Source organism: Argiope bruennichi, chromosome 9 (assembly GCF_947563725.1).
Source record: "Argiope bruennichi chromosome 9, qqArgBrue1.1, whole genome shotgun sequence".
Classification (NCBI taxonomy): domain Eukaryota; kingdom Metazoa; phylum Arthropoda; class Arachnida; order Araneae; family Araneidae; genus Argiope; species Argiope bruennichi.
In genome coordinates this window covers 59,324,664-59,338,699 of record NC_079159.1, presented here as the reverse complement: position 1 = coordinate 59,338,699, position 14,036 = coordinate 59,324,664, and the positions used below count along the sequence as shown (strand labels likewise).

The window sequence follows — 14,036 nt, the reverse complement described above, 5'->3', positions numbered from 1 at the left end:
TCGATTGCAATTGACGATAAAAGATGAATCTATGAGATATGGTACTTTTTATCTACACTAAAACAAATTATCCAAGTATTCACTAAACTTATCAAAAATACTAGTACCTAAATTTTTCAGATTCTACATTCAGTATTGTAACTATGCAGTTGGGGAAAATAACATTATTTCTTCCTGGATTTTTCTTTCGGTTACTCTTTACAATAAAAATTATATAATTTCAAGTACTTACAAATTTTTAATAAGCTTTAAATAAATGTCTTCATAAAATGGTAATTAAAACAGAACTAATTGCTTATGGCATATTCATATATAATACGTTATGATAAACCAGTGGGCAATTGGAAAAGGGGGGGTGCTAAATATCAATTTGCATTACCACCTAGGGGAAAAAATTATTTAATAAGTGCTTATAAACTGAACATAGAAGAGCTCAAGATTTAAATGTTTTTAATTAAATTTATTGGTTTATTAGTTTAAATGTGCACATATAAATAAGCACATAGGAATCTAATGTAGTATCTTTTAGTAGTTCACTTTTTACCTGTAATTTTTCATATTTTGCAAAGCATTACATTAAAGAATAAGTTTATACATATATTTACAAAACAAATTTCTCGAACTTGCTTAAAAAACATCATTGTTTCTTTTTCATATATTGTATAGTTCATGGTTGAACAATAGTGAATTTTTGTGCATGCACGTGAGTTTATTCACCTCGGACATGAAAGACATTTAAATTCCTCTTTGTTAAAAAAAAAAGTTTTAAAAATTTATGTAGATGACAAAGTTAAAAAACTGCTTTTTGGCGAAAATAGCGAGTATTTCTTTATTCTAGATTGCCGAAACGTTTCTTTTATAACAGTCAATTAAATTGCAAGTCTTTCTACGGTCATTTGAAATAGCTTCCAATGAGAAATCATACAGTCATTCATTTGGCATGACATATCCAAACTCAATCAATGCAAAGTTGAATGCCTTCTTTGTCAAGGATACTATGACACTGCTTATTCAAAACATACAGGAGTGTGTAGCATCTCCGCATTAGTACAACAAAATAAAATCGCTCCAGCCTTAAAAGAGATTGTGAAGAAAAAGAAGAATCCGTGGGAAATTATTTAATCAAAAATTCCTCGCTGGAAGCTTTATTCTTCAAAGTAACATTTTGAAAGATAATTTTTTTTTTTTTTTCTGAATTGGAAGGGATTTATAAGAATAAACAAACGATTTTTTTTTTCTTTTCTCTTGAGCCTATAGTATCTTATGCAGTAATTTTTTTTTTTTTATAATTAATATTGAGTAAGCACTGTTCAAGAAAATTAATTCAATATTAGGCATTTATAAATTACTTCAAATTAATTTATTTCTGTTGTAATTGAAAAATTTTATAAGTATTGAAAGAAAAAGAAGATTAAGAATTTTATTAAATTTTTTGAGCCAGATTCAAAATAGTTTTAAATGTATTCCTCATTGAAATTCGATTAAATATTTCCATGATCATAGGGTGAAAGAATTTATTGAGCTAATTAAAGCTTACTTGTTTTTATTAGATGGAAAATTAGTCATTATAAATGATTTTGATGCTACATTAAATAAATTTTGCTTGCCACCCTGTTAGATTTACTTTGCTTCCCCGTCGGTAAGTCTCTACCACCGTCTCTGAACCATTATCCCAACAATGTCATCTCAGTTTTTCATATTAGAGCAATATTAAGACAACAGAAGTGAAGGTGCCTTTAGGGTAATATCAAGCCATGTTAAAAAAAGAAAGAATTTACGATTTAAGAATCAAGGATTCGTCTCTTTCATAAACAACGATTCTAATGATTAGCAATTTCGGACTCTGAAAACAGTTTATTTGAAATCCGGATCCTCAAATGCGTTCTGCAGAACCATCTGTTGATGCCTCTCAATCGTCATCCTTATCTCTATGGGATGGGCGAATCCATCGTAAGCTGTACTAAGAGGTAAGACCGTTTGAGAGAGAGGGACACACGTGCTAAGTGTCTAACATGATAACGCTCATCCCAGCTGCCCCTCTCTCTTAAACTTTTCTGCATCTGAAATGTACGCTTTGCGATGGATTCGCCCATCCCATAGGGATAAGTGTGGTGATTGAGTCGCTAGTGAATATTGCACATAGTTGAAAATAGCGGCAACTGTATGAAGAATTAAACTCAGTGATTTAATAAATTTTGCAATGGCTGAAAATAAAAAATCTGCTGTATTTGTTTGCCTAGGTCATTATGCTTAGTATTTATTTCTCATAAAAACCTGTTTTAATTGTTCTATCATAACTAAAATATGAATTGCTTTTTTTTTTACTTACTTCTTGCTACTGATGACAAAATTCATTAAATGTCAAATATATTTTATAAATATGGGATATTTTTGTTAATCACAATATGATTTATCATTAAGAAATGTGAAAACATACAGATATATAGGTTTCTATATAATTGAGTTAAAAACAAGCTTTTTTAAATCAATATTTGTAAAATTTATATAAAACCCAAAATATGTTTATTCATTTGATCTGAAGCTATCTTTAGTTTTGATATTTAAATGCATTTTATGGAAAGTTATCTGCAGTTGTTATAAACAAAAAGTTTGTTTGGAGTATCTTGATTATGAAAAAATATTTTATTTGGGATTTTCTTTGTCTCTTAATTTAGCTGCTGATATTGTGACATTTTTCTTTCAAAATGGCTAATGGGCATATTTGAGTAAAAAGTTATACCAAAAATATTGAATTTGATTATTAATGAAAACAAACATGTTATAAATACAAATACTGAATTTAATAACTGATATTATCAATGTTATTTGTTAGTTTTCTCTTTTTTTAGTGAAGTAATATAAATAGTTTAGTATTTACTTTCTTTTTGTTTAGTGAAATAATATAAATAGTTTAGTATTTACTTTCTTTTTGATTACTTTTACTTTATTTTTCTCTTTATTTTAGGAAATATCTGCCGTTCACCCATGGCAGAGGCAGTGTTTGCTCACCTTGTAAGAGAAAGGAATTTATCTGATAAGGTGCACTTGGCTTATTTAACTTTTCTTATTTTTATTTATTCATTTCTGATTTTACATAATTCATTGGAGTAATTCTTCCCATCTGAAAATGATTCCTCTAAATATATTTTATTTTTTTTAGTGGTTAATTGATAGTGCTGCTACATCGGACTATCATACAGGGGAGAATCCAGACTCGAGAGCGCAGAGTGTTATGGAAAGCCATTCTATTCATATGAATCATAGAGCACGCCCTCTCACTGCCAATGATTTTAGAAAGTTTGATTTTATTTTTGGTATGGACCAAAGCAATATACGGTAAGAAATCTATTGTATTATTTTCCAGAATGTTAAAAGTAAAGATGATAGAATATTTTTTATTCACTGGAAAATATTTAAATAAAATTTGAAATATATTCATAAATAAATAATAACTAAATAAATAATTTAAATTATATTTTCTGGAATAATTTTTTTGATTAATGAATAGTTTTTTTTTTAATTATGACATTTCCTTGTAAGCATGTTTATTATTTTTTAAAAATATATATATATATTATGTAATATTCTGCATTATATAAAAGCCAGGAAGTAATTAGTTTAAACAATATTACTGATTTGTATTAGGAAATTTTAAAAAGAATGAATTAAAAAAAACAACTTAAGTTCTTTACTTGTAAACATTTTTTTTATGTTTAATTCAGAATTTTATAATGCTTTGCTTTAGCCATCAGCTTTTGCTGCACTTGCTAAAAGACATGTTTTATTTTTTTAATCAATAGATTTATTTTTGACAGACTTATTACTGTTACTCACTCATTTACTGCAAATTACTTCTTGTGGAAATAGCTTATCAAATTTATATTAAACTAGATCATTATGAATTCTGTTTTAAGACAAAATAAAATAATGAAACCTTTTATTTTTAGTAATTTCTTTTATTAAAATTCTTAATGAATATTTTTTTTTTGTATTTAGAATTTTATAAATGTGATTTTTTTTCCAAACTAATATGTGTGTGCTGTCTAAAACTTTCTTTGTAGAAAATCTCTTATCTCAGAAATCTTATCATACTGATCAGTAAAAAAATAAATAAATATTGTACATTATTTGAATGAATAGGACCAATAAAAAATGTTTATATTTATTGTCTGGAAAGTTTAATAAAGATAACTTCTAAAAGTTCATCTTCTCTGATTAATTGAATTTAATAGTTAGAGATACAAAATATATATAAAAAAAATCAGCAAATAGTTTAATAAGCCTAAAATAAAGCTTATTTTCTCTGTGCACTGTATTATGAGATTTTTGATTAAAAACATTCTGTCCCTTCCTTTTTTTTTTCATAACCTACTCCTCAAACATACATTCAATTTGGATTTAAATATAAATAAATCTTCATACAATTATGTCAAGATCATTTTTCCTTTTCTTTTCACTTTTATAAGTCTGTATGCATTGAATAGCTTATTTTGATTCTATTAAGTTTTAATGTAGATAATATTTGTATACTATATTATTTTAAATATCGTAATATAAAAAATATAGCTTAGAATCTATATGAATTGTGTGAAATATTTTTGTAATATTATTTGGAAATATAACAATATCTTAGTTAAATATAACACACCTATACATTTCTTCTGCAAATTGGAAATCTGAAAGTTATTTTTTTTTAATGTTATTTATTATTTTTCAGAATTATAGTTCCTAGGAACTTTGTATATTTTTGAGATATTTAAGACCAATTTGAAATAAAAATTATATATATATAATATAAAGAAGTCATTGACAGATAAATTTGGTTACAAATTTATCCCCTTCCTCATTTAGTTAATATTTCTGGACTTTTTTAGAATCAAATTACTTTCATTTATAATATTTTAATCTAAAATTTAACTTTATATAAATTATTATGATGCTCACAAAACTTTTTTCCACCACTTCTTAATCATGTACTATCACACCTTTTATGTTAAGTATTATAATGAAATTTTCTATTACATAATTATAAAATTAATTATATTTCTTGAGAATTGTTCTTTGCACTTACATGCAAATATGCATACACATGCAGGCACATTTACATTTACCAGCCAATTGATTCACTGAGTGTATTGGTTGATTTAATTTTGGTTAAATTCGATTGGTGTAACTTCATATCCATGCTTTGATAAAATTGCCAAACATTAAAGTTATTGCCTTACAAATATTTTGCTCATTGGATACTTGAACATTTTTAATGCAGACTGTTTCCATGGCATCACAGCACTAGTGGAAGTGTCAGTCTACAATTAATCTTATAATTTTCATGGTATTGTAATTTCACTTTTTATATTCATTTTGTAAGCTTTGCAGATATAAAACTGAATTCTTCTTTAGACTTCATTAATGAAAGATAGTTGTCCAATTAAATATTTGTGAATCAATGTAAGTGGTGCGAGTCTTAGGATAGCAATGTAATCTGTTGTTGGAAATCAAGCATATATATATATATAAAATTGTTAATATATATATATATATAAGCATTATTTTATGTGAAGCAGAATGCAGTTTGAAGACAGTGAAGGGACTTTTGATTTCATGACATTGTTTTATTTCATCTTGAAGAAGCAGGCATTATTTAAAAGCAGAGACGCGGACAAGGCACGTCCGCCACAGAGTGCCACAAAAGCAGAATTCAAAAAGAGCAAAATAAATTATCCCTCGTCTTATATAACCTGAGATTTTGATAGGGAAAATATTTCTTCATAGTGCTAATATATTAATAAGATTCTGGGGATTTTTTATGTATGTCAATCACAAGTAAGGGAAACACAGGGATTTTTTAAAAAGAATGTGCTTATTTGACATTTTTCTATCCCTTCACGCAAAGCATGAGAATGTGTTGGGTTTAGCCGATTCAGCAATTTTATAAAACTTCTCTTGAATTAATTAAGTAGAGAAAGTGGAATTGGATCAAGAAATAAGAGAATGAACTCATTATGGGCTAAATTAAGATAAAACTTTGGAAATTCATTAAATTAAAATCAGAGTTAAAATATCATTATATATATATTTGGTGTATAATATGTAGTAAAAAAGTGTTGTTAATTTTTTTTTTTTTTTTTTTTTGCCTTTAAGATGATGAAAAAATTATTTTTGTACTATAACCTTTTCAAAATTTATGGTAGAAAAATATCAAAATTTTCTTAATTTTTAATTAATTAAAATTTAAAAAAAAGCTTTGAGGTGCACTTTTCCACAAATCACATTATATATCTTCCAAGTTTCGTAAATTTGTATAAAACAGTGCCAACATGTACACCTGCATCTTTATTCTTAGCAGAAATATAATATCAATTTTATATTCTGATATTGTTTTTAATGGCTTAAATTTGATTAAATTCTCATTCAGATTTTTTAAAAACTCACAGAAAAATGTAAAGCTTCATGTCATTAGAAACGTCTTTATCTTTAAAAATAAAATTTCCATTGTATTGAAATTTTTTATTTTAAAATAATAATTAAGGATTTTTTTGCATTAAAAATATACATCCTCAGTTTTCAATAATTATGATAAAATGAATAATATTTCATTGAGAAATTTGCTATCTTTTATCTTATTTTAACATTTTATGTATAATAATAAAAAAATTGCAAAAAAGAAATATTTTAAATAGGAAAGCTGCTATTTTATCATATGGAAAGATAGTATAGAATTCATAATTGTTTTAATTTATTTCCTTTTTTTTACTAATCTTATTTCCTTTAAATAAAATTAAATCTATTCATTGTCTTTACAAAGTGTACAAATAAATAAATAAAGAAGCACTTTTGATTAAAAATATGGCAATAAAAAATGCCTTTTTGTTTTAAAACATGGCAATAATAATAATAATAAAATCGGAGAAAAATTCCCACTTAATTGAAATGCATCATTCTATTCTAATTTGCCAGTTCAGCTTTTTAATAAGACTTTAATAATAATAAAAAAAAAAATTGTGAAAAAAATATTTTCTATATGTAGCCTATTTATAATTGTTTTGAATTTATTTCTGTTTTCCCTACTAATCTTATTTCCTTTAGTTACATACAAGATCCATTCATTGCCTTTACTGACATGTAGCAAAAAAAAAAAAAAAAAAAAAAAAAATCATAATAGTAAAATTGGAGGGAAATTCCCACTTAACCCTTGAACGAGCACAAGCTGTTTTCTTTCAAAATTTACATTTTATGCTATAATTAGAATAAAAAAAATTAAAAAAAAAGATAATTTATGGCCAAAAAAAGTATTTTTTAAATTTTGTTGTTGTGATAATTGTTTAAACAGAGATGGTAACATATTTACCACTGCCCAATACAAGCAATGATCTTTTTTTTGACTTATTCAATAGAAAAAATATGAAATACAAAGAATTTTGCAAATAAATATGCATTTTTGTAAAGTTATATATTATTAGTTATTTCAAAATTAAAAATATATTAATTACACATGAAATAAGTGGTAGAGAAACCAAATACAATGAAAATTACTTAATGCATTGTTTTTAATTACTCTGGTGAAACAACATAAAACAAGGAGCTGCACACAATGGAAAATTATATGCTGAACATAACACTTTTGTCTGTTTCTTGTTAGTTTTTGGTGCTATAATGTTTGCAAGATATTTTAAGGCGATGGTAAGATATTTACCAACACCTTAAAAATGGGTTAATTGAAATGCATCATTCTATTTTAATTTGCCAGTTCATCTTTTTAATAAGACTTGTGATGAAATTTAGATCAATAAAGTTCTTTTAAATGATCAAAACTACTAATGAAATTATAGTGGATTTAAATACTCAGCAATTAAGAAATATAATAGATGTATTGTATATGCATTAATGTTAGGTTTGAGTTATGCTTTACAAATTTATCTAATTTGCAAATTTTTCTTATTTATCAATTTTTAAATTAGAAATGAATTAAAATTTCTACTGTGACAATTACAAAATTTTATATTAAATGTTTTATATTTTTACAGGGATATAAAACGCCAAGCTCCAAAGAATTGTAAAGCAAAAATTCTATTATTAGGTGATTATGACCCTGAAGGTCCATGTATCATCGAAGATCCTTATTATGTAAGTAGTTATTTGAAAACCTTAAAATGTGTAATAAAATTGGTAATTATTATGGAATATAAAATTTTTTAAAGAATTTTTTTTTTTTTTTTTCATTTTGTATAATAATTTTCTTCTAGAGGCATATTATTTTGTTGTAATAATGATATATATCGTAAAACAGATTGATTTTTCATAAGATTTAAAATATATTAATTCTAATTCATTATTCCTGTGATTAAATTTTTAGGCTTCATTTAACATATTAAATTCACTTTTCATATTACTATTATAAATTTTTTCTTCATTAAATGAAAATTATTTGTAGAAAATATGTACATTTTTTAAATTCAAATTTTTATCAATTATTTTATTTCATAATTATTTTTCTATTTTTTTGTTTTTCATTTTTACATATATAAGTACATGCTATCTAATCTTCCATATTTACTGCAACGAATTCAACAAAACTTCAACATGTGTCCAAGATACCTAGATATCACTGCAAAATTTCTCCCCCCTTTCATTTGAATGCCTTCTATATATGCTTTATTTGTTACAGATGCTTCCTCAGATGGGTTAAAGGCTAGGGAAGTTATCTGAGAACTCTTAATGTTCGAGCATACATCTGCCAAGTAGGGTTATAATTTGTATATTAACATTTTTAGAACAGGTTGTATTAGCAATATTTCAGGGGATACTTCAAATACAGAAGGAATAGTTATAAGGAATTTTTCGGATCTTTGTAAGAGAGGCGAGGGTTGTCATGGCACTGGAAGAACCAAGAAAACTGGAAAAATATTGGGAGTTCAAAAATCATCTAAAAAGCAGGAAAAGTGAAGGGAAATTTTAAAATTTCCATTAAAAACTGGGAAAATACAGGGAATTTTAAGCTTTTAAGTACCTTTTTTTTCTTCATCTAAAAGATTCTGATCTCTGAACATTGCATAAATGAAAGGTAGTATCCATAGCACCAAAAATGCAATGGCTCTGTAATCACGGAAACTCGTCCCTTTTCTATTTGTTGCCCTTCTTTTCTTTGTGGATCAGTATAATTTAGATTTCAGCAACAATTGTTTTCTTTTCACGAGATTCCTGGATTGCTGCAACTGAGGATGTGCTATGTCTCTGAGAGAATAGAATAAATTTCTTTGTCTGTAATAGTAATATTCAATCTGCGGGAGCATCGTTGTGGTGTTTAGCCACACATGTGTTTATGGAATGGTGTATTTATTATTTAAGAAATTGTGAGCTTATTCAGAGTAGATTAAAGATTTTTTAAAAACAAGGAGCTGCTCAAAATCCATATATAATACATATTGGATGGATAAAAATATGAATCCTGATTTTCCTGAATGGGTTAGAGAGGTATCACAAAATCTGTTTGCTGTGTACTGCTTGCTTTCTAAAATAATAAATTTAAGTTAAAATGTGCTCATATTAGTGATGTCAAAAGAGGAAAATATATAAAACTCTTATCCAATTTGAAAAGACATAATTGATATTGGACTTTTATCTAAAAGGGATACAGAAGAAGAGACATGTCAAGTCCAAAAAACCAAATTTGATATCCAAAAATAAGTCGATATCGAATGTTTTAGTTCAAAAACAATCGCTTAAAGTTGAATTTTTTTTTGGCATTAAAACTTGTTACGTCACATTTGTTGCTTAATGCATTCAATGATATGTAGAAAATATTTTCATATATGTTCACTGATGGCCAAAAAATGTTATTTAGGTGGTACAAAAATTATTTGTTACAGATTAGCTCTGTTTTTTAACACTTTCTTATGAAATCTTAGAAAAAAATATTGTAATATAATTTGATGAAGCTTTGAAGTGCATTCCATGAAAATAGCAAATTAATCTTATTATAAGATATTGGTATTAATCAACCATTGAAGTCTGTAGAAGATATTGGAATTCAACATTTTTAAGGCATACCACTGCTCAAGAATTGCTTGATAATTTTAAAGAAGTTACATCAAGTTTGGACATATTGTTGCTTTTGTAAATTGGTATAGATGGAACAAATGCAAATTTAAAGTTTCTGAAATATATCAAAGAAGACTTTTATGTGAAAATGACTGTAAAATTTTAAATCTGGTTACTGTAGTTTACACACAATCCATTAAGCATTTTAGTATGAACATAAATCTACTGAATGGAAAGCAGATGTTATTCTAAGAGCAATGTCTAGAATATTTGAACATAGTCCAGCTAGATATGCTGATTTCCTGGAAGTTATTAGTTTTTCTGAATTTTCAGTGAAGTTTTGTTCTTTTGTTGGATAGAAAATATCAGTGTTTCGAAAATACTCTAATGATTTTTGATAACCTAAAGAAATACATAGATTTGAATATATATATATATATATATATATATATATAAAACTTCCTGGATTTGCCACATGATAATATTATTAATGCTTGTATGGATAAATTTATTCTAAAATTAGCTTCTCTTATATTGCTAATATTTTTCAGCCATTAAAAAAAAATAATAATCAGATATTGGAATAGTGACTACAAGTTAATTATTAGTAGAACTACTGAAATTGAAAAAAAAAAAAAGTTTTTTAGCAGAGAGTTTTATATTTGTCAAAAATACTTTAAAAAAGATATGAACACATGTTCAAAAATTTTACTGTTTTAAAAACTGCATCTTGTTTAAATTAACATTTATCGAACCTTGCTTTTTCCTCTCAATAAACTGTGAAGTATTGTTATTCCATTATTATTACTCATGTTATTAGCATGTTAGTGGTGTTCGTGATTTCCTCATATAAAGAAAACAGAGAATTTTTTTTCTGGATTTGAGTAGCAATCATGTTAGGCATTACAACTTTCTGAAGTACCCAAACTTAAAGGATCATCCATGATTTGATTGTTCTGGTGATTGGAACTTTTTGTTGTTTATAATCATGAGCTACATGCGTATACTGTATGTATTTGAACTAAATAATACATATTTGAAGAGACCTATTAGTGATAACCTGTTCTGTAGGAAATAGCATATTTCATTTATAATTTAAAAATTCTAGAACTTTTTAAATGTAGTAGTGTCTCTATCATTATGAGAACTCTCAATGATAAACAGCTATGGACATCACTTGAATGGAAATTGAATATACCTAATATCATCTATCCTGAAATTTAGAATATAATATTTCTGATCTGCTATTGAATTGTTATCTTGTAATAAATATTTCGAAACTATTCAGTTTTGAAATTTCTTAACTGTTTTTTTTCTCACTTTATATAATTATATTAAAGTTTATATGTTCCTTCAAAAGATTTTATTTTTATAGGGTGTTGGAGATGAAGGGTTCGAGAAAGTTTATGAGCAATGCATGCGTTGTTGCAAAGCATTCCTTGATAAAGAATCCTGATTTTATGACTCAATGTTAAAATAAATAAATAAATTAGTTTTATTAATGCCATGCATTTAAAAAACATTCCTTGTTGTATCTTTTATAATTGAAGCTTTATTATTAAAATAAATCAACATAGTATTTTGTTTCATTGTTATCATGTGTTTATAAAGTTATTTTTGATATTGAGATTGAAAAGTATTGAATCTTTCTCAATATCATCTTAATAATGTTATGCAGTTGAAAAAAATCATTCTTTGTTTTATCTTTTATAATTACAGCTTTATTGTTAAAATAAATCAACATAGTATTTTGTTTCTTTGTTGTCATGTAATAAAATTATTTTTGTATTTAAATATGCAATAAAAAGGCAATGAATTTATCTTTTGCAAAGCACTATTACATCACATTTGTACATAGAAAATTAAGTAATTCCATCAGTTTATTTGGAATACAAATATATAAGGCTGTGTCTAAATTTCCAAAGAGCTCCTTATTGGAACTTCTATATATTATTTACATATTCATTTTGAATGATAAATAAAATAAAATACTTCAGACTATTGTAATTCGAATGAATAATAGGGTGCCTGAACAGAATTTGAAAATGATGTTTACTGATGTTGACATGAGTAGCAAATTTTATTTTAGCTAATAAAACTTCAGATTATAAATTTAATATTAAACTCAATCAATTATTTATTTGTTAAGTCTCCATAGGAATGTTACTGATATTTTAAGATTTTAAGACATTCAGCATTTGAATGCTGTTATTCTTTTTGTTGGGTATTACAAGATAAAACACAATTGTTTATTAAAGGGTTATTTTCAGAATCTTTACAATAAGGCAACAATAATTTTAAAGATGAAATTTTTATTATTTATACATTAAAAAAAAATGTTTTTTGGATTTTTTTTCGTAAGTAACTATTTTTGAAGGCATTTTTATAAGATTTTTATTTATAGATAAAAATAATTTTTATTTTTTCTGTGCACTTTTTCTCAAAGATTAGTTTATTCACTCAAGAAGTTAAGAGTCTTTAAGACTTATATTCAAAAAAAAAAAAAAATCTGAACATAGGGTTAATTAAGCTTAAATAGCAATAAGAAAGTGCAAAAAGGTTTATCTTCAAGACAGAAAAGGTTAGATTAAAATTAAAAAAATCTAGCAGATTCTTACCTTAAATAATGTAAAATAATGTACCTCTAACATATAATGTTTTTGTTTGATCCATGTATTTTATTTTAAAAATTTTTTCTGAATTTTATGCAAGTAATGAAGTGTGCATGAAAAATGCATTTAATATCATCTCAATGTGGGTGTGTATAAACGGTTTACTAAAACAATGTAAACATGATTAAAATATTTTTAAAAATTATTAAAATTGGAGAAAAAAGTTTTACAGGAATAAAATCAATGACTATTATTATTATTTCTTTTAATTTCAAAGTGGTTAGAAAATATTTAGTGTGCAACAATATATTGTGAAGTAACTGATAAGATAATTAAGGAATCTTTAAGATGTTAAGGAATCTTTAGCAGATCAGACAACTGAAAGGGCTAGTATGCCATTCAGTGTCTTCATAATTCTTAATCTGAACCGAAGGGATTTTTTGAATTGTGTGCTGAATTATTGTTCATAAAACGTGTGCAAGTAGATTTTAGTATTGCAAAAAATTTTCCTGATAGCAAAATTGCAGAAAAATTCTTTAATGTGCTTATTTAGCTACACCTAGATTGCTCCTTATATTAATGGTGGTTTGTTTGAATGCCCTGCTGATTTTAATATGTATAACTAATATTTGTTGAAGTTTTAAAATTGCCTTTGTGGATGAAGCAAGTGGACTTGTGTGTTCAGTTTTGAAATGGGGGAGGGAACTCCCCTCGATATTTGGCTTACATTCTCATGGACTATTCCACTGCCAAATTTGTTTAATGATAATTTTTTTCATAGAAAAACTGGATTTGATTACGACTTTATCTATCTCGATGGATGGTCCACTTGTATATTTGAAGATTTTTTTTACTTTTGGAATGATGAAATATTAAATAAATTTTTAATATTGTTAATAAATATGTAGTTATACTCTGAATGCTGCCAATAGTTCCTTTAGACATGGTGAAATAGAATTCAACACTGGATATTGAGAGCATTTTTAAAATGTATTATTTATTCAAAGATTAGCCAGTGTGAATTAGGACTATCTAAAAATTTCAGAGAATGGGAAATTTCCCCCAAATTTTTACAGAACAGTTGGCTAGAGATGCATCTACTGCTGAACTAGGTATCGAAATGTGAGACGACTTGTTTTTATATATTGAGAAAAGCAAGTTTCTATTACCAAATTTTAAATTATATTTATTAGTTGTAAAATGGTTCGAAAATTCCATTTTAACTATCAAATTGATGTTTTTTTTGGCATTAATCAAAGTTATGCAATAATTTATCGTCCGATCATCATTAGAAGGTAACCAATCACACACCATTTCTATATTCTGATTGCGAGAACCAACTATCATTCTGAAAACTTATCCTCTTATCTAAAGTATTTCCGCGGG

At 25.9% G+C, this 14,036-nt stretch overlaps 1 protein-coding gene across 2 annotated transcripts; it reads left to right on the top strand.

Moving 5' to 3' along the window:
- The first annotated feature begins 1,955 nt into the window (after positions 1 to 1,955).
- On the top strand, positions 1,956 to 11,625 carry LOC129984091 (low molecular weight phosphotyrosine protein phosphatase-like). Of its 2 annotated transcripts, none has more exons than XM_056093869.1 (5): positions 1,956 to 2,240; positions 2,966 to 3,039; positions 3,161 to 3,336; positions 8,025 to 8,124; positions 8,666 to 9,376. In XM_056093869.1, exons 1-5 carry the CDS (start codon positions 2,201 to 2,203, stop codon positions 8,684 to 8,686), a joined length of 411 nt encoding a protein of 136 aa, XP_055949844.1. In that variant the 5' UTR covers positions 1,956 to 2,200; the 3' UTR covers positions 8,687 to 9,376. The 2 variants fall into 2 exon arrangements, with proteins under 2 accessions (XP_055949844.1, XP_055949843.1); XM_056093868.1 differs by lacking the exon at positions 8,666 to 9,376 and adding an exon at positions 11,414 to 11,625 and having other exon boundaries at positions 1,957 to 2,240.
- Positions 11,626 to 14,036: the final 2,411 nt, after the last annotated feature.

Excerpts from the sequence above, each read along its gene's own strand:
- LOC129984091 (XM_056093868.1), top strand. The coding sequence starts at position 2,201 with ATGGCTGAAAATAAAAAATCTGCTGTATTTGTTTGCCTAG. Across the intron at positions 3,040-3,160 it reads AAAGGAATTTATCTGATAAG|TGGTTAATTGATAGTGCTGC; the intron begins GTGCACTTGGCT and ends TATTTTTTTTAG. Across the intron at positions 8,125-11,413 it reads TCATCGAAGATCCTTATTAT|GGTGTTGGAGATGAAGGGTT; the intron begins GTAAGTAGTTAT and ends TTATTTTTATAG.